Here is a 26,522-nt window from a genome sequence, read left to right as displayed (position 1 = left end):
CCTAAAACCTGTTGCAAAGTCCCAAACGATATAAATACAAGTGCCTAACAGTAACCTTTAACCTAACCCTAACCCTAGGGGATAGGCCTAATTCTAACCATAACCCTAAACCCAGGTTTTAACCCCCAGAAAGCATTTGAAGATGTGAGGATCAGCCAAAATGTCCTCACTCCGTATGGTTTATATGTTTTTTTGGGTCCTCACAACGCCTCAAATACAGGAACAGACACACTATAGAAAACAAAATCTATATATAAAACAATCCTTTTCCTCTTACTTCCAGTGAAAAGCATGAAAATGTAAATTTTTAGTGATTTGCAGCTACGGGTCACGTAACCGTTGCGGAGATTTGATTATTAAGTGAGTCGACCAAAGATGGAGTTTCCTGGAGTTCATTGTTGTTGTTCCTCGATGTGACAACAACAGTTTCTGCAGGCGCCGCCGCCTGAATTGTTTAGGCTTGTGCTTAGAGTGGGAGCTGATAACTTTAGAGAAGGCCGAATAATGTTTTTCTCTTACAGTAACTTGCATTAGATGGGAAAAATATCAAAACTGGACGAAATGGAAATCATGCTAATTTCTAAGTTTCAGTTCATTTTGTCAGCGATGAAAATTATGAGTCATTTCCAGCGCTCACACTCATCTTACGGACATTAGCATAGCCTTTAGCTAACAATGTTTTGAAGCTAACCTTTATTTTTTTATAACTTACAAACAGTACTCCAAGCTTTCCAGAAGATAGCAAACGGTCTTTTTCCCGGTATATGGACGCTACAAACACTCAATCGATATATACTAAATTAAGTTTATCCACCTCCACTACCCTAGGTGGCGATATCGTATCCTGGTTGACCTATAACAGTTGGCGGCTAGTTGTTAGCATGTTGCTATGATGACCCCGCCAATGTTGAGGAGGAGGTACTATGAAGTAATGGATGGCGTGAATTCAAAGGTTTGAAGGGAGCATCTGGCGGCGAGTTCCTACAACGTTAGTTCCCGTTTGGTGCAACAAGTCCTGCTGTGTTTTCAATGACATCATGCTAATTTTTAAGTTTCAGTTAATTTTGTCAGCCATGAAAATTATGAGTCATTTCCAGCGCTCACACTCATCTTACGGACATTAGCATAGCCTTTAGCTAACAATTTTTTGAAGCTAACCTTTATTTTTTTATAACTTACAAACAGTACTCCAAGTTTTTTTTCGTTTAATCTTACCTTATTTTACCTTATTAGCAACTAAATATTGCTCAATAGCTATTGAGTTTGAACTGATGTAAAAGATAGCAAACGGTCTTTTTCCCGGTATACGGACGCTACAAACACTCAATCGATATATACTAAATGAAGTTTATCCACGTCCACTACCCTAGGTGGCGATATTGTATTCGTATCCTGGTTGACCTATAACAGCTGGCGGCTAGTTGTTAGCATGTTGCTATGATGACCCCGCCGACGTTGAGGAGGAGGTGCTATGAAGTAATGGATGGCGTGAATTCAAAGGTTTGAAGGGAGCATCTGGCGGCAAGTTCCTACAACGTAAGTTCCCGTTTGGTGCAACAAGTCCTGCTGTGTCTTCAATGACATCATGCTAATTTTTAAGTTTCAGTTAATTTTGTCAGCCATGAAAATTATGAGTCATTTCCAGCGCTCACACTCATCTTACGGACATTAGCATAGCCTTTAGCTAACAATGTTTTGAAGCTAACCTTTATTTTTTATAACTTACAAATAGTACTCCAAGTTTTTTTTCATTTAATCTTACTTTATTTTACCTTATTAGCAACTAAATATTGCTCACTAGCTATTGAGTTTGAACTGATGTAAAAGATAGCAAACGGTCTTTTTCCCGGTATACGGACGCTACAAACACTCAATCGATATATACTAAATGAAGTTTATCCACCTCCACTACCCTGGGTGGCGATATGTATTCGTATCCTGGTTGACCTATAACAGCTGGCGGCTAGTTGTTAGCATGTTGCTATGATGACCCCGCCAACGTTGAGGAGGAGGTGCTATGAAGTAATGGATGGCGTGAATTCAAAGGTTTGAAGGGAGCATCTGGCGGCGAGTTCCTACAACGTTAGTTCCCGTTTGGTGCAACAAGTCCTGCTGTGTTTTCAATGACATCATGCTAATTTTTAAGTTTCAGTTAATTTTGTCAGCCATGAAAATTATGAGTCATTTCCAGCGCTCACACTCATCTTACGGACATTAGCATAGCCTTTAGCTAACAATGTTTTGAAGCTAACCTTTATTTTTTATAACTTACAAACAGTTATAAAAAAGTTTTTTTCGTTTAATCTTACTTTATTTTACCTTATTAGCAACTAAATATTGCTCACTAGCTATTGAGTTTGAACTGATGTAAAAGATAGCAAACGGTCTTTTTCCCGGTATACGGACGCTACAAACACTCAATCGATATATACTAAATGAAGTTTATCCACCTCCACTACCCTAGGTGGCGATATGTATTCGTATCCTGGTTGACCTATAACAGCTGGCGGCTAGTTGTTAGCGTGTTGCTATGATGACCCCGCCGACGTTGAGGAGGAGGTGCTATGAAGTAATGGATGGCGTGAATTCAAAGGTTTGAAGGGAGCATCTGGCGGCGAGTTCCTACAACGTTAGTTCCTGTTTGGTGCAACAAAAGTCCTGCTGTGTCTTCAATGACATCAGCGCATGAGAGAATAATGCTTTTTTTACAATGCGCAGCCACGAAAAGGTCATTATTCCACATGAGATCATGTACACATTTTGATTAAAGAGAATCTTACCACTGAAGTTTCCACTGATGACATAAGGAATCACGCCTTCAGGCCAAACGCGCTCCGGTCTGGAAGTGGCGGCTCTTTTCCTGCGCCGCGAGCCTTGCCTGTTACGGCCGTTCCGATTGGCCAATCCTGAGAAGTTGAGATCAACACAACAGGTTGGATTATTCATATCGTACAACGGAAGAAAAACGCGAAGAGGACATGATCGCAAAAGTGCGATGCTATTTAAAAAAAGAAGAAGAAGAAGAAGAAGAAAAAAAATCCAATTATCATTTGTTCTCTCTTGTTTTGCACGAAGGGGTTTTATTGAAGCCGAATCCTTTTTCTTCTCCGCAAATTAATTTCGCCCATAAATGTCACTCAACGCAAATAAATGGCGAGTAACCATGGCGACTAAGCTCCCACCTAAACCTGGTGATTATAACAGGAGACACCCGTGCGTGTCACACACACACACACACACACACACACACACACACACACACACACACACGGCGCAATAATCCTCACAACTGCACATCCATATGCTGCAGAACACACTGAAAAACTGCACCTGGTTTGAACTCATGACATTTTAAGAGAAACTTTCCAAACTGTCAATAAGTCGGAGAAAAATGTCACATTAAAGCCTCTTATGGTGCATCGCTGAAAGAGTTCATTTAACTGACAAAACTTTCAAATTAAACCAGTTTTTCGCTATCTAAAATTGAGCTTAATGTGGAAACATTTGAATAGTATATATTATCTAATTATGGGAGCGCTCTACATCTGGAAATAATGTCACGCTTCAGTGCGTCCTTTATTTTACAGAAACATATGGGATTTCTCGTCATTTTTAAATCACATCCAGAGAAGTTCTGAGAACTGACGACGCAAAAAGGACACGTGTTTTTCCTTATGGACCATTTATTTACATACTTTTTTGGGTACTTCTAACTTCTAATATAATGTAGAAAAAAACGCAGTTTTGTTCCTTTTCCAGGTCAGTGGTTCTCAAACTGTGGTATGTGTACCATTAGTGGTACGCGGGCTTTCTCTGGTGGTACTTGGTAGAAAATCAGAATGGTGTCACTTCAAGAGCTCAGTGTTTTCTCAGGTGGTATAAAAGAGTTTGAGAAACACTGAAAACCAATATTAAATCAAATCATTTTAAGGCACCAAGTTTGCTGCAACGAGCTAAACTACATTAGCTAAGTCAATTATGTGACATTTTGACAGTTTTCTTCATTCGCGGTTGTGCCGATTTATTGGGAATGCTTTTATTGTGATGTGCAATAATATCGTATATTGTGTCAACCCCTGTTAAGGTTATTTTAGTGGGTTTTTTTTTCCGTTGCTGTTTCTGGTTAAATGTGGCGTTTGTATGGTTTGTATTTATGTAGCGACGTGGGGTTAAGTGCGCTAATAAATCCTGAGCTAGCGTCGCGGCTTGATTCGATTTCGAACAACAAACTTTGTAACCGATTTTTCCCACGTTTTAATCCCGAGAAAGCACGGACCAGACGATCCCGTATGGTAAATACTTTCAGGGAGGAGATTTCAGGTGATTTGGGATCACACAGAGTCTCGCGTGATTTCACAGAGTCTCGCGTGATTTCACGTGACTTCAGAATACAGACACAATAGTCAACAGCTGGTCCGTGTTGATTCCGTCAACTCAACCGCGACGTTTTCCTCGGCACAAAACATCGCGGTTGAGTTGACGGAATCAACTCGGCTCGAACACGTTACCGTTCTAAACAAAAGTAAGCAACGTTCCGTTTCCTGTTCGGCGCGCTAGCAAAGGTTCTTTTTTGGGTTCTGCTCACGCCCACCAATCCCTGTTCATTCCCAAATATCAAATGATGTTAAACTCGCGTCCGTTAATCCCTCACGCTACATGATTGTTTGTTCAAATCACGCTATAATCCAAGGGCACCTCCGATTATTGGAAGGGCCCGACTGGGACCAAAATCTGGCCAATTATTCTCTAGTGTGGGGTGGATTTCAGTCTGAATAAAAACTGAACAAATGAATGTCAGTTGATCAGTGTTGGACTAAAAAAAAACAAAAAAAAACAAAAGTATACAATCCTGTAGCTATGGTCGATTTACACCACTGTATTTTAACGATGGCGACGGAAGTGTTCATTATTTTTTTCAGGTGGTGTAAAAAAAAAAAAGTTTGAGCACCACTGTGCTGTAACTTATTTTCTTGTTCTTGCTTTTAATGAAATTCTGCAGAATCCCAGCCGTGCACTGACAACTTGGTATTTATTCCAAAAGGAAAAACTCGAGCAGCAATTAAGAAAAAGAAGACTACTGTGAAACGCCGCCTGGATTGACCTCAGAATTAAACTAACAAAAAAAACCACAAAAAAATAATTTTGCATCTGCTTTCACACCGTCCGCCGCTCTACGCCGCGCCGCGTCTGCTGCTCGTATAACGATCCTCCGGAAAAATCTGCTCGTCCTCGTCTCCGCCTCATTAAAATGTGATCAACATGCACAGACACAGTGTTCTGTCGAAATTTCAGTCTGCGGGAGTAAATCTCAGCAGCCGGGGAGAGATCAATTAGCACGTTACGCTCGTACATGTGTCGGGCAAAGACAAACGCCTGATAAAGAGCCAAATATCTGCTCAGTCGACTGATAAAGGAGACACAAAAACGTGGAAGATTAGTACAATAATACGGGATTAAATCCACAGTCTTTTGTCATTTTTGTAGTAACACAGCGGCGATTTTTTTTTTTTTAAATCTGTGGATCGTGTTATTCATTGAACCACGCGACCCTGGTCTTTGCTCGATGTGTTGACGTTGGACGTGAGGTCACGGCGACTGAACAAACTGGCGGCGACTGAACGTGTTGTTCCGAGTCGATTTCCCGGAAATAAGAGCAACCTTAATCTGCACCTGGGGATTAATCATAAACAGAGCAGAAAGTGGACAACACCGGATTATCAGCATCGTTTTAAATCTGCCCTGATTTTGTTTGAGATCCATAATAAATTGATTTACATGCACATTTGTGTGTACTTCGGACATTCAAGTATTCTGAATTAGTTCTGAAACTTTTTAAAATAGCAGTAGTACTGAGGTTGTAGTAGATTTTTTTTTCTATAAAGTGTCAGAAACTATTGAAAAATGTTTTTGCTGTTTCCCAAAATCTCAAAATCATGATATTCTCAAGTGTCCAATAACCAAAATGATTTATTTTTGTCATACGGAGCAAAAAAAAGAAGAAAAATATTCTAATCTAAGAAGCTGAATAATTAGATTCTTCTAATTATTGAAAAAAACATTCAACCACCAACCAATTTACCGGTTATTGAAATAGCTGCAACCGTAATATATTACTTTATATGATAATTCAATGATCAACAACGAGTAATTACACACTATGCCGATAATTGATTTTGAATTGTTTTCAGCTGCATAAATGTGTTAAATGTCTATATTTTCTAGTTTATTCGCTCCATCTGGCAAAGAAATCATTTTGGTGAATGGACAAAATGAAACATCCGTGAGAATATTATCACTTCAAGGTTTGGGAAAACATATTTCAACATTTTTTGGTCCAAACGATGAATACTTTATTAGATAAGTTATGCAAATGATCAGTAGTTAGAGCCCTGGACTGAATATCTGTTTACCAATTAAATTAAAGGTGCATTATGTAATAAATCTAAAGCAACTGGCCATAAAATCCTCCTAATATGTCACAGAGACTCAGGAATAATGTTCATATAACAAACTGAACTCACCAACAACAACAGTACAGACAAAATATTTGCATTAAAAAATATATTTTGCAGACTGCAAATTATGTCATTATGTTTTGAAATCATGTTTTGACATGTGGCGCCACCTACCGCCGTCTACCAATCATTGCAGTCAGTAGAGTCTCAGCTGCCGAGCAACCACGGGTTGCCAGTTACGTCAGAAAACGAAACCTAAAAGACCTCAGTTTTTTTAATTTGAATGTAGTAACTGTTTTTGGCCACATTCTTACATATGGCGCCTTTAAATGTCTATATTTTCTAGTTTCTTTGCTCCATTTGACAATAAATCATTTTGGTGAATGGACAAAATGAAACATCCGTGAGAATATTATCATTTCAAGGTTTGGGAAAACACTTTTTTAAACACAATTTCTGACATTTTATGGTCCAAACTATGAATATTGGAGAAGTTATGCAAATTATCAGTAGCAGTAATAGTAGTAGTAGAAGGGGCATTTTTTTTTTTTTCCTCCTTGTTTTGATTTAATCTCAAAGCCACTTTCTGTTTGTGCCTGAAAACAGCAATATAAATAAAATGACTATTATTAGATAAAGTGAACGGAACACTGGAACAAAGCGTTAGCGGGTATAAAATCCTGCAGCCACGGCTCCACTTCGCTCCCTCGGATGTCAATACTCAAACTCAACAATCAATCCCCGACTTTTAAGAGCAGCTGAAATCTTTTTCTTTAATCCTGGGAAACGTTTCCTTTTCCCAACGTCTTCGTTTACTCATGGAGGGGAAGAAAAAAACAGCGTTCGGGCGCAGACGGCGACAAGCACACACTTGCCGGTTCATGCTCACCTGTAGTTTTACGGGATTGCAAAGCCTATCCGTCCCCGCTGACTCACAGCTGTTGTTTAAATACAGCCTTTTTTTTCCCCCCTCCGTTTAAAAACAACGTTTAGGGCCGACAAAGCCCGGCAATTACTGTAGAACACGGAGATACAAGCGCAGCGATGGAGCCGAGATAATAGGGCAGCGGCTGCGCGTGAATGTTTTAAAAGGAGCTCGTGAAAAAAACGCAAAGCTGAAATCAGACAGGTGCTTTCCGAGAGCCGGGGGAGGATCCCCAGTGGTTTTGGTTCTGTTGTAATGTCAGGTAGCCGCGGCGTCCTTGTATATAATTATTCTCAAATGAGGAATAAGAGTTGTAGTCGCCTTGTTATTTTCAGTTTTTTTTATAATGAAACCGCATTCCCACAGGCACAGTGCAAAAAAAAAAGAAAAAAAAGAATTGTTCTTATGTTTCTGCCTGAAAAGAAAAATAATCCTTGCAGCCAAGTTTTGCACTAGAATAATGATCTCATTTGAATAAGATATCGCAGGTTAGTTTAAGCATTAACTTTCCAGTTTGCATGAAATCCTTAACCGAGGAACAAGGTTTTCTCTTCTTACTTTTAAGATTAAGTGCACATCTTCTGTTTGGAGTGTGATCTATATGCCCTTTTATGTGTGGTAGAAGCACTATTTTCTATTTCTACACTGTGTTTCAAGGATGTCATTTTAAAACGCTGTATTCTAGCCATCCCTAATTTGTGCTTAAGAATTTAAATTTTTGGCCAGTTTTGTCTCGTTTTGGCCTGTTTTTGTCTAGTTTCAAGTCACATTACAGTCTGAAAGTGGCGAGATGTACCACCTGGTCGTTTGTTTACCCCATTGGCAGATTTTTGTTTTCTCTTAAATCAAAAAAATATTTTTTTGCTGCGTAAAAAAAATGGGTTTTTGACCAGTGGGAATGTTTTAAGGAGGAGTTTTTCACATTTGGCTTCTTTAGTGAACCAGATGAACATGCTTATTTTCTTCTTCATCTTCCTCATTTTTTGGTAGCAGTACAAATTCCTACGACGTGCTTTCATCTTTCATGTAAGAAGCCACGAATGTTTTTGTTGAGACTTTTTACTTCATCATTCGGATCAGTTGAAAAATAGGACTGAAGTAATAGACACAAAATGGGTCACTCATGTCCACAAAACCTGGGTATTTACTATTTTCTGGGGGGGAAAGGGAACTTTTTGGCCAAATAACATCTCTAATTTTTTACCCCAGAGTTACAATTGTTTGTGGTTAAAATCTAGTCGTACGAAATGTGACACGCCTTTAAATGTGATACATCATCACGTAACACGTTTTGACAGAAATTCAACATGCCATCGTGGAGACGTGTCAAGAAATGTCTGGAAACACCTGGCGATACTGATAAATACAGTGTGTGCTACGCAAAAAAAAAGACACTGCTAACAGGTTTGCTGTGGTTAGTGTAGCTGTTAAACAATGTTAGCTTGTTGTGTAGCTAAATTAAAATGAACACATTAACCTCATATGTGATAGAAAAAGGAATATATTCATTGAATCATAAACGCTGTGGTGAAAACTACACAGTGGACCAGTTTATAGTATGTAAAAGACACTGCTAACAAGTTTGTTGTGGTTAGCGTAGCTAAACAACATGTTAACTAATGTTAGCATGTTGTGTAGCTAAATTTAAATGAACACATTAACCTCATGTGTGATAGAAAAAGGAATATATTCATTTAATCATAAACACTGTGGTGAAAACTACATAGTGGACCAGTTTATAGTATGTAAACGACACTGCTAACAAGTTTGTTGTGGTTAGCGTAGCTAAACAACATGTTAAACAATGTTAGCATGTTGTGTAGCTAAATTTAAATGAACACTTTAACCTCATGTGTGATAGAAAAATTAATATATTAATTGAATCATAACTCCTGTGGTGAAAACTACATAGTGGACCAGTTTATAGTATGTAAGGCACTGCTAACAGGTTTGTTGTGGTTAGTGTAGCTAAACAACATGTTAAACAATGTTAGCATGTTGTGTAGCTAAATTAAAATGAACACATTAACCTCATATGTGATAGAAAAAGGAATATATTCATTTAATCATAAACACTGTGGTGAAAGCTACATAGTGGACCAGTTTATAGTACGTAAAAGACACTGCTAACAAGTTTGTTGTGGTTAGTGAAGCTAAACAACATGTTAAACAATGTTAGCATGTTGTGTAGCTAAATTTAAATGAACACATTAACCTCATATGTGATAGAAAAGGGAATATATTAATTGAATCATAACGCCTGTGGTGAAAACTACATAGTGGACCAGTTTATGGTACGTAAAAGACACTGCTAACAAGTTTGTTGTGGTTAGCATTGCTAAACAACATGTTAACTAATGTTAGCATGTTGTGTAGATGAATTAAAATGAACACATTTACTTCATGTGTGATAAAAAAGAGGAATATGTGAATTGAATCATAAAAGCTGTGGTGAAAACTACATAGTGGACCAGTTTATAGTACGTAAAAGACACTGCTAACAAGTTTGTTGTGGTTAGCGTAGCTAAACAACATGTTAAACAATGTTAGCATGTTGTGTAGCTAAATTTAAATGAACACATTAACCTCACGTGTGATAGAAAAATGAATATATTAATTGAATCATAACTACTCTGGTGAAAACTACACAGTGGAACAGTTTATGGTATGTAAAAGACACTGCTAACAAGTTTGTTGTGGTTAGCATTGCTAAACAACATGTTAACTAATGTTAGCATGTTGTGTAGATGAATTAAAATGAACACATTTACTTCATGTGTGATAAAAAAAAAAAAAAGAGGAATATGTGAATTGAATCATAAAAGCTGTGGTGAAAACTACATAGTGGACCAGTTTATGGTACGTAAAAGACACTGCTAACAAGTTTGTTGTGGTTAGTGTCGCTACACAACACGCTAACCATTGTTAGCTGTAATGAGAGTAATAGATCACTTGGATTTAGTTAATCTGGGACATCATGACCCTCTGAAATGTGGCAATAAATAAGTTTGTTTTTTTCGCTCATACAACAAGAATCAGGACACTGCTTTTTCACGCATTTTCTCCGTAACTCGTCATGTTTGAAGAAGTGGTTTCTGTTGGGGTTTTTTTTTTTTTTGTCTTTACCTGTGTCTGTGTGATTGATAATCTGGACAGTTCTCTGCGCCAAATCTATTATTCTGTCCACTTTAAACGACCGCAGGTCCTCCTCGTCCAGAGCGATGTCTCCCAGAAAGGCAACTGAAACAAACAGAGATGACACATGTCAGAGGACAGCCACGAGACAGAGTTCCACTTAGCTTTACACCGTAGCCTTGAGCTGTTCCTACCACTCAGACAAAGCATAACGGCAGCCTGGAACGTACATAACAAAATAAACATAACAGAACATGCTGTTTTTCCCCATTTTGGCTCGGTCCGGTTTACCCGTGCCACGCAATGAAATAGAAACAGAGTTGTGAAACAGCAGTGTCTTTGTTTGCATAACAGGCCATTTCGACTCGTCTCCAAATTTTGCAGCATACAGACAAACATAAGCAGTTGCTAGTGCATGTGGCCCACGATGCTCCGTCACTATGAACTCAGAAACCTGACATTGTTCGCGTCATAAACCGAGCCAGATGTGACCAAACAACAAATCTCGCGCTTTGTTCCTCGCGTGACAGGTTTTTATACGAGCGATATCAAATATGATACAGCGAGACATTGACGGTGCCTCGGTGGGAGTAATGTGGGGCACCTTGAACAAGTAACGGCACTTTAATGAGGCCAAGGAGAGGGAAAAATAACCAAACAGTCCCCCCCTTTTTACGAGGAATGAGCTTTATGGAATTCTCTACAAAATGGCCCATTTCTTCAGAGGATAAGGTGGGAGTCCTCCCCGCAAAGACAGGGTGCGCAGGTTTACAAGATTTAAACACCAGCATGTTTCTGCAATTTACGACCTGGCTTGTGTACATGAGCTGGGGGGAAACTGTCAGCGGTGGCGGGCGGGGGGGGGGGGTAATAAAAAAGTAAATTGGTGGCACTGTGACCTACGTCTGAACAGCAGATGACAGCGAGAATAAGAGTTCTTCCCACAACTCGTTTCTGATGACGGAGGTCAGAAAAGAAAATGACAGCCTTCTGGTTGTGTATTTACAGGTTAGCTCGGTCGGGAAACCAGAACGGTCCTGAACGATTAAAAGGAACAACCAAGTAAATTTAAAATGCCAGCAATTTACAGTAGCAGCAGTAGTAAACTTTAAACCTGTGAGTCATCAGTGAGTACGTTTTCGAGGCACAATTAAGTCCATGCCATTTAAATGGACGACTGTGGGGGCCACCAAGCTTTTATGCAATGCAAGGTGGCGATATGCCCTCTTTTTTTTTTTTTTAGTATTAACGCCCATTTATATTCCATTTGTGTCCGGTTTACGTCTCCGTCGCTACGCTACACACCCGCTTTCGTGTTGGTATGGATTTTATGCAATACTTCCTCTAGAGGGCAGTGCTGAGTACTAACACCCTGTTTACGGGAAGGTTTTTAAGAATGGAAAATTAAACTACTGTTGCGGGTCACAGAAAAGTCCTATTTTTTGAAGGAAAGGCTCTTTTTTTGCAATGAATAGAACGTTAAAGCGGACCTAGAGTGGTCCTGTTGCACATATATGTTAGTTATGGAGGTCTACTTACATACATTAACTTGTTTTCATGGTCAAAAACCTCCTAGTTGCTGTAAACGAGCCGATTGAAATCCTATTTTCTGAAGCTGTTCCTGAGTCACGATATTTCAGAGTGAACTTTCACCCCCAGAAGACAGAGTCTTGTGATTGGCCAGTACTATTCAGCACATCCGCTCTCAGAAGCGCAGCTCGCCCCTCTGGAACGGTGGATGCACTGCTACTTATTATCAAAACATTGTTTTAACAATGTTTAAAGATAGTTTTGTCACGACTCTCCGCCGCAGTCCCTTTATGACTTTAAACCGGAGTCAGACCCAGAGTCAGAAGACACTGTCGCTCGTGAAACACCTCCACAACGGACGTTATTCTTCTTCTGCGGTTCAATGTACGCAACCGGATGTGCCCGGACTAGTGCCCGGAGCAGGACGATCTGCTGTTCAGGAGAACCGGTGTTTACGTAACCGGACCAGGTTTTTTTCAGAGATCTCACTGAGCCCGAGATTACAATAAAACACAACGTTCTCAGCAGTGGCTGAACTGTTTGTTTAGAACCTTCAGGGCTTCATAAACAAGGTAATGACACAGATACGCACTAAAAAAACGGCGTTAATTGGAACTTCCGGTCTAGTTCCGCTTTAAATGAATCAGAAAAACACTCTATACATTGTTAATGTGGTAAACGACTATTCTAGCTGCAAACGTCTGGTTTTTATTGGAATATGTACATAGGTGTATAGAGGCACATTTCCAGCAACCATCTCTCCATTGTTCTAATAGTACATTGTGTTTGCTAATTGCACTGGAATGCTATTGGATGCTTAGAAAACCCTTGTGCAATGATGTTAGCACAGCTGACAAAACAGTTTTTGCAACACTTATGACGAATAAAAGTGTGAGTTTTCATGGAAAACACAACAAAAAAAATGTATAGATGACCCCAAACTTTTGAACGGCAGTGTATAAGTTATCTCTCCATGTGTGATTAAGGCCTAAAAGTCCAGTTTTTGTCAGGCGAGCGGAGTCATTTTTTTCCCCTAACATCTCCCAGTTTGAAATAACAAAGAAAATTTATCTTGCAAAGTTTGTTTTGAGGGAGTTATTAATCTCCTGCACAGAAGACTGAAACAAGAGGGGGGGGGGGGAAAGAATGAAAAGCAGAGCAGAGGCAGAAGATATATTGAAAGACACTTGGTTCACATCCCTTTCCACCAGAGGACTATCATTGAAACAATCTGGAGTTGGATGCGGTGGACGCAGGCCAGTCTTTCACCCCCGGAGGTCATGGAGGATATGAGGCGGAATGACTGTGTTTGTGAGCTTAGAGGCTAATGGCAGCAATAAGGAAAAGGTGTAGATCACGGCTGGCAGGACAGGGCATGCACAGAGGATAGGGTTAAATTCCAGAGGTCAAAGGGATCTTCTAATTTGTTCCAGCAAAAAGAAAAAAGAAACACTAATTCACCGGCGTCCAAATCTATGACAGAGAAAACAGATTCACACTCAGCCTTAATGCTGAGAGTCACTGGCGAGAGCATCGGTGATTAGGTGAAACCAGCAGATGTAGTGAAGTACGAGACGGATACGCTGACTTTCTTTAATGACCACATTTTTTTTTACTAGATTCCCAGAACTGGAACCGAGTGCCGACAAGAACACGCAGTACTTGAACAATTAATTCCAAGTTGCCGTGATAGAAAGAAAGCGCTTTCAACACATTCCTCCCAAAGTCTTTTCTCTTTTTTTTTTTTTTTTTTTACGTCCAACAACAATTGGAGGATGTTTCCTTTCACATGTCGAGTCAATTTGCAAACGGAGTATTAGCGGAGTTGTGTAAACGTCCTGCAGGGCCACGGCTGAATAACCGAGCGCAGACTTTTCCACTCTCGAGGTTCACAGAGGGATGAGCTCGCCGCCTACGGCCGAGTTCGCAAGTCATCCAGAGAGACAGGCCGCGGCGTTTAATCCGCAGTGTCATTGTTCTCAGACGACGGCAGCGGAGATTGAAGTGAGCAAATTGCTCAGGCCCCGGTGACATTAGGACATCATTTCCCCCCCGGGGCACAGAGGTCGTCCTGGAGACGCAGTCGCAGGTTTACGCGGAGACTCGCGGGGATTGAGAATTAATCCCCCACCCCCCCCCCCCACCGTCTCCTGGCCGTAATTATCCACAGACGCGGACGCGGTTTTAGGGATCTTTTGTACACCGACTCCGTCCTGGGATTGAGGACAGGTTACGGAGAAAGGTGATAAACTCGTCGAGAAAAAAACGGAGAGCCATGAGTAATGATATTGGGCACAAGGAGAGCGTGTTGTTCTGTAGATTAAAGCTCAGGGAATGTGGCAGATGGTAAGTGATCACCACAGAGCCCGGTGCGCCGTCCCCTTTTCCAAACACTATTCATTACCTAAATGAGAACAGCTGCAGGAATAATACTAATATCTATGCAGAATTAATTGGGATGGGACATTATGAATATCTGCAGTCATGATTGTCCTGGCACAAAATAATTACGACTCACGATTGTTAAATGGAAACAGGAGAATTCTGTCTAATACTTAATCAAAGAGGGTTGGGTAAAAATGACAAATCCAGCGACAAATGGATGTCGCTGATTAAATTAAATGAATAACATCTCTCGCTCCGTCTTAATCTAATCTCACTATACCAGTGTGTGAATGACATGTGAGGAAGAGGAGGATGATGAGAGAGGAAATTATGTTATTGGGAATAATTTAGGCCACTGTATTTTAGCGTTTGTGATAATACTAGAAGAAGTTTGAGGACCTCTGAAAACCAATTAAATTAAAGGTGCATTATGTAATAAATCTAAAGCAACTGGCCATAAAATCCAAACAAACTGAACTCACCAACAACAACAGTGCAGACAAAATATTTGCATTAAAAAAAATCTGTTGCAGACTGCAAATCAGGTTTTGGCATGTGGCGCCACCTACCGCCAACTACCAACCACTGCAGTCAGTAGAGTCTCCGCTGCCGAGCAACCACGGGTGCCAGTTACGTCAGAAAACGAAAAGGCCTAAAAGACCTCGGTATTTTGAATTTGAGTGTAGTAACCGTTTTTGGCCACATTCTTACATATGGCACCTTTAAATAATTTGAACTCACAAGGTCCTGAAAGAGCAAAAACGATTAAGGCTCCCCCTTGTGGCACCAAATAAATAACTAGGACTGTATGCTAGCCACCTGGACAACATTATTAACTCACTCACGTGTTTATTGCGATATGCAATAATATCATATATGGACATTTTAGTACGGATTTATTTGCTGCGGTTTTTCGAATTAACGTCTGAAATTGTGTAAATAAACAGACAAATTAATTTCAGTTTATCGCTAAAACAAGACAAAAAAAGAAAAGAAAATGCAACCTCTCCTCTCTCATAGACTCTTCTTTCTTTTTTTTTTTTTTTTTATGAAACTAATCCATCATAATCCGTCTCATCTCAGACTGTTCCCCCCCCGGTCAATCAGTGGATCCAGCCAGATTACACGTGAGATCTCAATCAAATTAATCCCATTGATTCGTGCCCCAGCCTCAACCTCGGCGGTGTCAAATACTCCAGGACTGTTACAGCCATAAATCTTCTTCTGCGAATACCAGAGCACGACATCTGCCACTGAAACATGCACAAACATCAATACTAAGCCGGCATAGACGCTAACGGCGGCTATATTTAGCAGACCAGCTCCACTGCAGAGGGACGTTCACACAGTCTTTCAAACATACAAGACCCAGTGATGAGGGACGAGGCAGGCCGGCCAATATGTAAACCTGGACCGCATCACAATACCCTGGCACCACCTTTCACAGCCTGTGTTTGGTAACAAACGCCACATTTGAATTCCAATGGAGGCCAATTGTACATTGAGTTTGAGGTGATTACAATCTAATGACAGAGCAAGTATCACTTTTCAGGTTTCACTCTGTGGAAGCTCCTTTTTTTTTTTGACAAATGGTGGCCATTGTCCCCATCGCTCACTGTTTGTTTGTATAAAAAGTAGCTAAACCTAGCGCAAGGGAAATCGGAAGGGTATAAAAAATACCATAGAACTCAGTGAAAATATAACGGTAGTTACCATTTTGCATCTTTTAATTTGGTCCCGCTGTTCCAAGTCCTAAAAAAAGTAAGGTTAGCGACAAACATTCATGGCTAAATGCTAGGCTAATGGCCAGAAAGTAAAATGTGTGTCATAGCATTTCACTACAAATGACGCAACAAAAACTGTGTTGTTCTAATATGTAAAAAAAATTGTAGGGTTGGTTTCAAACATTCATGGCTAACTGCTAGGCTAAAGGCTAAACTACTGGCCAGAAAATGAATGTGTCATAGCATTTACACTGCAAATGACACAACAATTGTTTTTTTTAATGGCTCAAATTTTGTTGTTCCAATATGTAAAAAGTAAGGTTGGATACACATATTCATGACTAACTGCTAGGCTAAAGGCTAAGCTAATGGCCAGAAAATAAGGGGAATAGCACAACAATGTTTTATGTGCTCAAATTGTGTTGCTCCAATATGTAAAAAAAAGTAGGGTTGGCTTCAAACATTAATGGCTAACTGCTAGGCTTCATGCTAAGCTAATGGCCAGAAATGGGCTGTGTGCCATAGCATTACACCAAACAATGACACAGGAATTTTGCATCACTGTCAAAATCAAGCAGATGAAGAGGGAATTAACTCGTTCACATGGGTCTCGCATTGACACTAGCGCTGAAACGCTAAGTGGATAATGATGAATGCTGATTAAACACATTCTCAGTGGTAAAAAACTGTTTCCACACGTGTTTTATAGTGTTTTTTTCACAGTGGGAATTGGTTATAAGAAGATTAAGATAAAAAAAACTGTAAAAAGGCAATAATGTAAATATGGAACAGTCTGACACCATCTGTTTCTTCTGCAAATGCTTACCGTGACATTTCCCCACACAGCAATTGCAGCTGAAGGCAGACGAGGGAGAGAAAACAAAGTCAGGTCGTTTGCGAAAAGGTAACTAAGGTGTTATTTGAAGTGTGCCTCTGGCCGAGTCTATTGTTTTCCATGATTTAAGCAATTATTTTTCGATAAACGCCTCAAAAGTCTCATCGGCCACAGCTGGTCAAGACTTGAGTTACTGTCACCGCGCTACGGCTTCAATCTCGCCGAGGAGACGAGCACAACTCCTTCAGCTGCAAAAGGGCACACAGCAAGGGACTGCCACCCTTTTAACATTTCACACTCCATCAAGCCCATTAGCAGATTGGATTTCCCAGCTCATCCCCGCCGCTGATTACCGATATACCCCACTCCCCGTCGAACCCCACTCTAATGACTCATCAACTCGCCCAGCCATTTGTCTTTTTTAAATGTCAGCGATAGACAGAGTTGAGCTCCCTGACACGGATGAATAATTGATTGCCACACTGCAGGGATTTTCACCTTCGACAAAACTTATTTTGACTGACCGGGCGTGATACTTTTGGTTTAGACAGCAGACGAACACACAGGCTGGCGTGAAGAAAGAGCGCGTTGGTTTCCGAGCAGATGTCCAGAGCAAACTTTAAATGGGTTCGTGGATTAACTCAATCTGGAGGATATCTTCAAACCTGCACACTTTCCATAAATAATAGCTGAGAAAACACCTTAGTTATTCACTACAGGTGGAAGGGCACTCTTCCTGAGAAACAGCGCCGCAGCACCGGTTAATTATGTAGTAAAAAAAACAACAACAACAACAACAACAAGCACAGTGAATAATGAAGAAGGGAAGCATAAGCTGCTCATTAGTGTGGGCTTATTGGGCATTTTTTTTTGAGCCATTCAAATGAGCTTTTTACCCAACACATTTGTTGTTAACTCAGGCTTCGTACCGAGACTCGGCGTTGTTGATGTAACGCGAGATTAGTTATTACTTAGCTTTCGACGACAAACATATTGTTCTGGCTAATGCACCGAGATCTCGCCAATAGATTGGCTCCCTAATCACCTGAGCCCTGCAGAGAGAGAAGTGGCAGGGGTCCTGTCCTGGAAAAAAAACACCCAGTGTGGGCTCACTTATGCAGTTTGCATTCCATGGAAAAAACAAAAGAGTCTGCTTAAGTGTTGCTTGAAGGCCCAATCGCGGAGTTCAACAGGCCCATCACGATGCTGGAGCAGGACTGAAGGACAGAGCTGGATAACGAGCGTCATCCGCTTTGAGCTGAGCTTTGAGTTTTTTTTTTATGCTGTGCTCACAGCGAGACACAAAACTTTACAAATATATGCACAGCGTATCGCAGAGAAATAAACTAAATTTAAAAAAAACCAGTCAACACAAGCTTATACCCTATTCCCGTAGGTCATTTGCATGCATAAAAGTCCAATTTTAGTCAGACTAAGGCAGTCATTCGTTTTCTTAATGTCAGAGATGGAAAGTAACGAAAATACATTTACTCAAGTTACTGTATTGAATACTTTTTTTTGTGTATTTTGTATTTTTGAAGTACAACTTAAAATCAGCTTTTTGTATTTTACAGTAGGATTTTAAGTAACTTTTACTTAAAGTACATTTCAGATGAGTACTTTTACTTCTACTCGAGTAATATTTCATCAAAGTATTGGTACTTTTACTTGAGTACAATATATTAGTACTTTTTCCACCTCTGCTTAATGTCAATTAAACACGTTAGTCCAACTAAAATCCAAGCTCGTCTTAGTCAGACTAACACACCTCATTACTTCTGCATGTATACGCTTAGTCAGACTGGAGTCGGACTTCTTCCGGTCTTTGACCCGGAAGTAGGAGTCTACGTGTAAACCGCATTAGTCGCATTGTTGCTAGAAATCATACAGCGGCGTCAACATATTTCTTCGGACAACGACTCAAACACCAAGAGCCATGCTCTTTGTATCCGGATTAACATCTACAGCAGGTATGAAACATACAGAACCACAACAAGTTCACCGTTTGCCGTTCTGTGACTTAAAGGTCAACAGGAAACTGATTCAAAACGCACTAGCTAATAGAGAGATACAGCGCCACCTACTGAGGCGGAGTCAGACGTACACGGCCAAAACATTTCTCCCCCGCATGAACTCTGCAAGTTGTCCGATTGGCTGTCTTAGTCTGACTACGGCCTTGGCTCGATTCTCCGACTGATTTACTATGAAACAAATACGACAGTTGCGGGACGTTCTTATTGAAGTTCTGACAACAAACGGAAACAGCAGCATCATCATCCTCCAGCCATTAGCATAGATAGCCATTAGCCATGAATGTTTATTGTGCACTCTACTTTTTACAACTTGAGACAGCGATCAATATTGATACCATCAGTCAAAAGTCAAAAGTGTTGCTGTTGTTTTCTTCTGCGTTCCGTGAAGTCAAAACTTCTGCTCAGGTGAAAAAACGCTCACTGGCATTGAGAATGATGTTAATCACGTTTTTGTAGCGGGTTCACAAATCCCAGATATAGCTTCTAATTTTAGCGCGAAAGAGGATTTACTGACGCCTTTTGACAAAAGATTGTTTTAAGGGAATTTAACATAATCTCACATAATTTCCCAATATCGCAAGACCAAAAGAGTCCAGATACAATGTGACTTTTCGACGATTCTGAAACATTGAATTTCAAAGCGGCTTTTTAAACCTGCAAGTGAAGCAGTTTGGTTTCCCCCGTGTCCGAAAATGTTTAAAAAAAGGAGGAAAAGGTAAGGGACAAATGAAACACAATATGCAGACACTGCCAGACTGCAGTGACCTACACTTCAGAGAATATGAGTAACATGAGAACCCACTTGGCAAATCGTCACCCTGAGAGGGGGAAAAAAGAAAAGAAAAGGTCTAGCCAGGCCAAAAGACTCTTTCAAAAGGAAGCGTTTACAACCTCACGTCCCCATGAAGACATGATTTACTGCGGTGCTATCGTGACATTTTGAAATCGCTTCACCCCAAACGATCCTCCTCTCAGGAACGATGTTGATGGAAGGTAGAACTTTAAAAAACAAGATATTTATATTTTCAAAAACAGAAAATAGAAATCTAATTATTGTGTACGCCCGACTTAGACTGAATTTTGGAAATACATGTCAACAAGTTGGACAAATGAATTTACTCTTGCATGTATACGTTCAACTGGACCCAGACAGACCTGACCAAATGTATACTGTGTCAGCAAAAAGAATTCAACATTTTGAAGTCATTGGATGGTAGAAAGACACGAAATGGCACTCAGACACCGACTAGCTGCTAGCTAAAGTTATTTTTTGTTCTGTGACGCGATAGAGCGACCTGAAACACGGTGAAATTCAGACTGGTGCTTTTTTGGACTGAAGAGGAGACCAAATTTATACTCCGTCAGCATAAAGTAGTACATATTTTGAAGTTAATGGACGGTAGAAAGTCACAAAATGGCGACTGGGTACCAACTAGCCGCTAGCAAATGTTGTTATGGATTGAAGAGGAGACCACATTTATAATCTGTCAGCTTGAATAAGTAAACATTTTTGAAGTTAATGGACGGTAGAAAGTTACACAAAATGGCCTGAGCACCAACTAGCCGCTAGCAAAAGTTGTTATGGATTGAAGAGGAGACCACATTTATACTCTGTCAGCTTGAATAAGTCAATATTTTTAAGTTAATGGACGGTAGAAAGACACAAAATGGCGCTCGGGTATCGACTAGCTGCTAGCTAAAGTTATTTTGGTCAGGAATAGATCAAGCGCAAAATTTCTAACTAGTTCGAAGGGGGCATATCAGTGTGTTCAATTAATCATTTGACTATTTGCATGATGGTTTGGCGTGGTTTTCAGTAAGCGAGGCGACTATTTCCAGTAAGCTAACTTTACCGTCGAAAGTTTCCCGTTAGCGACAACTGCCCGCAGGATATGGGGCCCCCGCTTGTATTTTAGCGGTAGCGATAGAAATCATGCTCGATGCGTATAATTATTTCCGTGCTAGTGCTTATATGGGACGACGACAGACGTCTAATAAAATGGCGTAGTCGAGCTGCAACCTTATTAACCGACTGTTGTCCAAAAAAATAATCCACTTGTTTCTTTGAAAACAAATGAATGCTCAACGCTAAGAGGGTGAGAGGAAGCACCAGAAGTCTCTGCTGACAGCATCAAATTCTTCAGAGGCAGCGAGCGGCCGGGCGGGACAACCTGCCAAACCCCGGCGTCAATGGCCTGCACTCACCTCACCGAGGGGCCTTTGTGGCACAGAGAGTCACTGCCACCGCCACACAACCGTGCTTTCCCTTGGCATGACGTGAATGACCCTACAGTCTGGGTGAAGTGCCGGAGCCCAGCAAACGGAGAGCGAAGGGGGCACACAGCGAGACGAGAACACGACTTTTATAAGAGAGGACGGGTGAGGTTGTGAAGGTGTGTTCAGGTCGCCCTCGACAGCCTGCACACACACACAAACACACACACACACACACACACACAACTGTCTCGGAGATTAAGATGTCTGCTTCAAGAGTTAATACAAACGTACACAACATACCAGCGACTTCTTTCACGATTTAGGATTTAAGCAGTGAGGACAATGAGCGTGACTGGTTCACATCCATTTTTCATTTTGAAAAAAAACGAGTGGGTTTAATCTCAGCGTTGGAAGTCTTAAATGACTTCCTGGGAAGCTGCCAGGTTTGGAGTTGTGCAGACTCAGGAATTTTCCACTGGTTAACTTCCTAAATACATGGCATTACTTCAATGTTATTGCACCGCTCGCTCCAATCAATGGACACTTCTATCACGAAGCGATGAGTTTTTGTTGACGGGATGATTTTTATTTTTTCCCCCCCTCCGTTATGTTTTCGGTCACGTTTGTCTCTCTGATCGTCTGAATTCTGGCAGCACAACTTAAGAAGTAGAAAAAATATATTTTGAACAGTTTTCCTGGGGATGGTTTATGATTTAAAAGGAGAAATTTCTCATTTTCTATTGAACTAATAGAGGTTAGCAAATAGAGGATAGCATCGACACTGGTTTGCGTTCTAGTACACACACACACAGGCGTGTACTTGTTTTTCATACACACATTATTAAAAGGTTGATTTTTCACAATATATATACATATATATACACACATATATGTTTATATCTATATGAAGAGTTTTCTGCTTGTAACGTCATCACGTTTGTTTACATGGGAGTTGTGTAACGATGGCTGACGTAGCCAAAATTAAGCTAGTTTTAGCGTTGATACTTGGAACAAAAACCAAGATAAACCGTATACTTGTTAGCATACCAAAACACATAAACCGCCACCTATTGATATATACATACACACATATATATATATACACACACGCACATATGTATGTTTATATCTATATAAAGAGTTTTCCGCTTGTAACGCCATCACGTTTGTTTACATGAGAGTTGTGTAACGATGGCTGACGTAGCCAAAATTAAGCTAGTTTTAGCGTTGCTACTTGGAACAAAAACCAAGATAAACCGTATACTTGTTAGCATACCAAAACACATAAATCGCCACCTATTGATATATATACATACACAATACACACACACACACACATATATGTATGTTTATATCTATATAAAGAGTTTTCCGCTTGTAACGCCATCACGTTTGTTTACATGGGAGTTGTGTAACGATGGCTGACGTAGCCAAAATTAAGCTAGTTTTAGCGTTGATACTTGGAACAAAAACCAAGATAAACCGTATACTTGTTAGCATACCAAAACATATAAATCGCCCCCTATTGAGATACATACATACACAATACACACACACACACATATATATGTATGTTTATATCTATATAAAGAGTTTTCCGCTTGTAACGCCATCACGTTTGTTTACATGAGAGTTGTGTAACGGTGGCTGACCTAGCCAAAATTAAGCTAGTTTTAGCGTTGATACTTGGAACAAAAACCAAGATAAACCGTATACTTGTTAGCATACCAAAACATATAAATCGCCCCCTATTGAGATACATACATACACAATACACACACACACACATATATGTATGTTTATATCTATATAAAGAGTTTTCCGCTTGTAACGCCATCACGTTTGTTTACATGGGAGTTGTGTAACGATGGCTGACGTAGCCAAAATTAAGCTAGTTTTAGCGTTGATACTTGGAACAAAAACCAAGATAAACCGTATACTTGTTAGCATACCAAAACATATAAATCGCCCCCTATTGAGATACATACATACACAATACACACACACACACATATATATGTATGTTTATATCTATATAAAGAGTTTTCCGCTTGTAACGCCATCACGTTTGTTTACATGAGAGTTGTGTAATGGTGGCTGACGTAGCCAAAATTAAGCTAGTTTTAGCGTTGATACTTGGAACAAAAACCAAGATAAACCGTATACTTGTTAGCATACCAAAACACATAAACCGCCACCTATTGATATATATACATACACAATACACACACACACACACACACACATATATGTATGTTTATATCTATATAAAGAGTTTTCCGCTTGTAACGCCATCACGTTTGTTTACATGAGAGTTGTGTAACGGTGGCTGACCTAGCCAAAATTAAGCTAGTTTTAGCGTTGCTACTTGGAACAAAAACCAAGATAAACTGTATACTTGTTAGCATACCAAAACATATAAATCGCCACCTATTGATATATACATACACAATACACACAGATATATGTATGTTTATATCTATATAAAGAGTTTTCCGCTTGTAACGTCATCACGTTTGTTTACATGAGAGTTGTGTAATGGTGGCTGACGTAGCCAGAATTAAGCTAGTTTTAGCGTTGCTACTTGGAACAAAAACCAAGATAATCTGTGTACGTGTTAGCACACCAAAACATATCATATATATCGCCACCTATTGACTTGACACATTCCGACAGCACTTAACAGAGCAGGCACTTAAACAGCACCAGGCAACAGGTGCAAAAACAAGCTGAGTCGTGCTAGAACTGTGCAGCGGAAAAGCGCCATTCGTGTTAGCATTGCTAATGGGACTAATTTTAACCCGCAAACATGTTCTTTGTCTGTTAGAACAGTTTGTCTTTTTCTTTTCCGCTCGGCCAAACGGGCTTTAAAGCGGGGGTTATTTTACCACCTGTTGACGGGGTTATTTTTAAAAAACCAGAGGAGGAAAACCTCAGTTTTTTAAAAATATCCACTTAAGAGTGGACTAAGCCGGAGTGCCTTGCCTGGTTTTCTTCACCAATTTGGAGCTAAGTGGCGCTCATGAGTGGTAGCTGGTAAGAAATGGAGAAGCGCGTTTTTTAAAAAAAGTCTTCAGTTTGACTTATTTTCAACCTGAATACAAGTCTTTATGTTTAACTTTTTCTCACCAAGTGGTAAAACCCCCCCCCCGGGAAATCAAAGTAAAGGGCAAAGCGACAGAGGACAAACATGAAACTCTCTCTCTCTCTCTCTCGACTGCATTAGAAACTTCACACGACTCACTGCGAGCGTTTCCCCTGAGCGGAAAAAAACGCTGACCTCCGCAAACCGCAGAAAGTGATCAGATAGACTCAGTGCAGTGATGGAACTGAAAAAAAAAAATCAATAATTCCTGAAACGTCAGCTGTGGAGGTTGTTGTTGCAGACGCAGATATGTGGAGTTTGAATATAGCGGTTTATCAAATGCGGAGATAGTCGCTTAGTAGGAAAGCAGGTGGGTGCGTTGGAAGAGCTGGAGAGAAACTTCAGAGAGTGGGAGTTGGTACTTTCGACCGTCTGCAGACGAGCGCCGGACGGAAACCGCCAAAATAACAAAACCGGCGCTCCGAAGACGCTCAAAAGACGACGACTATTAACCGCGACGTCCTCGCAGAGATCGAGCCGGGCTGGGTAAAAGTCTTTATAAACGCTATAAAGCACACGGTGTAAACAGGAAGCAGCATCTTGACACACACACACACACACACACACACACACACACACACACACACACACACACACACACACACACACACACACACACACACACACACACACACACACACACACACACACACACACACACACACACACACACACACACACACACACACACACACACACACACACACACACACACACACACACACACACACACACACACACACACACACACACACACACAGCTCACGTGCAGCCTGACCTTTGTCGAGTTCACGTTCACGCCGCGAAAGATGGAGAAAAACCAAAAAGTGTCAGACGCAATCGGTCCGGGGGAGACTTTAAGGTCACGTGAACCCGAGTACTTTCACCAGATGGAAAACGCAATCTGTTTAAACTCCACGTCAACACAACAAAAAGAAGAAGAAAAAAAAAGGAGGGGGGGGGGGGGGATTTGGCATAGACGAAAGAAAATTAATTTTAAAAGACAGGTCAGATAATGCTGTGGCCAGGTCTGAGCTCGGTAGACATATTTATACTTAAGTGTGTGTGTGTGTGTGTGTGTGTGTATAATGTCTAAGCTCCACTGTACTCTCTCCTCTTTCCCCTCCTCCACTTTATTTTAGTGGCTTGTGAAACAGCCGGTGAGAAAAGAAAAAGGGACTATGACAGGAAAAAAAGCAAGCAAGAAAGAAATCAGCTCAGTTATTGAATATTCTTAAAAAAAAAAAAAACTACACAGCAGTCACTGCAGGAATAAAAAAAATAAAACTTTTCAACACAACACTTGAAAGCCAAACTTTTCAAGAGACTTTCAATCACACACACACACACATAAAAACCTCCTGCAGCCACAATCACAAGCTTTAAACTGTCACTCAGCACAAAGATGCACACTGTAGTTGTTTGGTGCTTTTTAAAACTACACGCACTGCTGTCATCTCTGCCACAGCGTCACAATCTGTGCACAGAGCAAAAAAAGAAGAAGAAGAAGAAGAAGAAGAGGAAGAAAACAGGAGTCGTGGCATGTTTGTACCTCCATGTAAATATATGGTTTATCACACACACACACACACACACACACACACACACACAGCGTGGACTAGAAGAAGAAGAAGAAGAAGAAGAAGAAGAAGAAAAAAACAACAAATCTCACCAGCTTTGCATGGATCCTTGTAGTCGATCGTCTCCGATGTGGCAGCGGGCTCCACGTAGTAGCCCGGATCAATCGCCTCCAAATCGATCGCCAATATCGCGCCGACGCGCGCGAGAAGAAGAAGAAGGAGAAACAAACATCTCGCCGCGAGATCCATGATTGTGTTGGGGGAGACGGCGAGGAGCGAGGGATAAAGGTAAAGGAAGAGAGAGGGACCAGAGAGAGAGAGGGGGAGAGAGAGAGAGAGAGAGAGGAAGAGAGTGAAGAAGAGAGAGAGAGAGAGAGAGAGAAAATGGGAGGTTTTTGGGGGAAATGAGATTCCTCCGGAGGGAGGGCGGGTTTAAATCCAGCCTCTCTCCGGTGTCTCCTCTGCTCTGGGGGGCAGTGATTTGCTCCGGGCTGTGGGTCAAACTTTAGTCATTCTCTGTCTCAGCTGGAGCCACTGGGAAAATGCTGGGATAGAAAA

General features: G+C 40.7%; 1 protein-coding gene across 1 annotated transcript in view; it reads right to left on the bottom strand.

Moving 5' to 3' along the window:
- bmp1a (bone morphogenetic protein 1a) overlaps positions 1-26,213 on the bottom strand; it is a gene marked incomplete at its 5' end in the record, with an annotated part of 60,244 nt that extends 34,031 nt beyond the window's left edge. Inside the window, 3 exons of the mRNA XM_083904896.1 lie at positions 2,781-2,906; positions 10,507-10,620; positions 26,057-26,213. Of these exons, the coding sequence (XP_083761022.1) occupies positions 2,781-2,906; positions 10,507-10,620; positions 26,057-26,213 (397 nt within the window). The remainder of the gene's footprint in view (positions 1-2,780; positions 2,907-10,506; positions 10,621-26,056) is intronic.
- Positions 26,214-26,522: the final 309 nt, after the last annotated feature.

This window comes from Microchirus variegatus (genome assembly GCF_963457635.1).
Source record: "Microchirus variegatus genome assembly, chromosome: 18".
NCBI classification, from domain to species: domain Eukaryota; kingdom Metazoa; phylum Chordata; class Actinopteri; order Pleuronectiformes; family Soleidae; genus Microchirus; species Microchirus variegatus.
The sequence above is the reverse complement of the archived record's forward strand: the minus strand, read 5'-3'. Positions and strand labels throughout refer to the sequence as shown.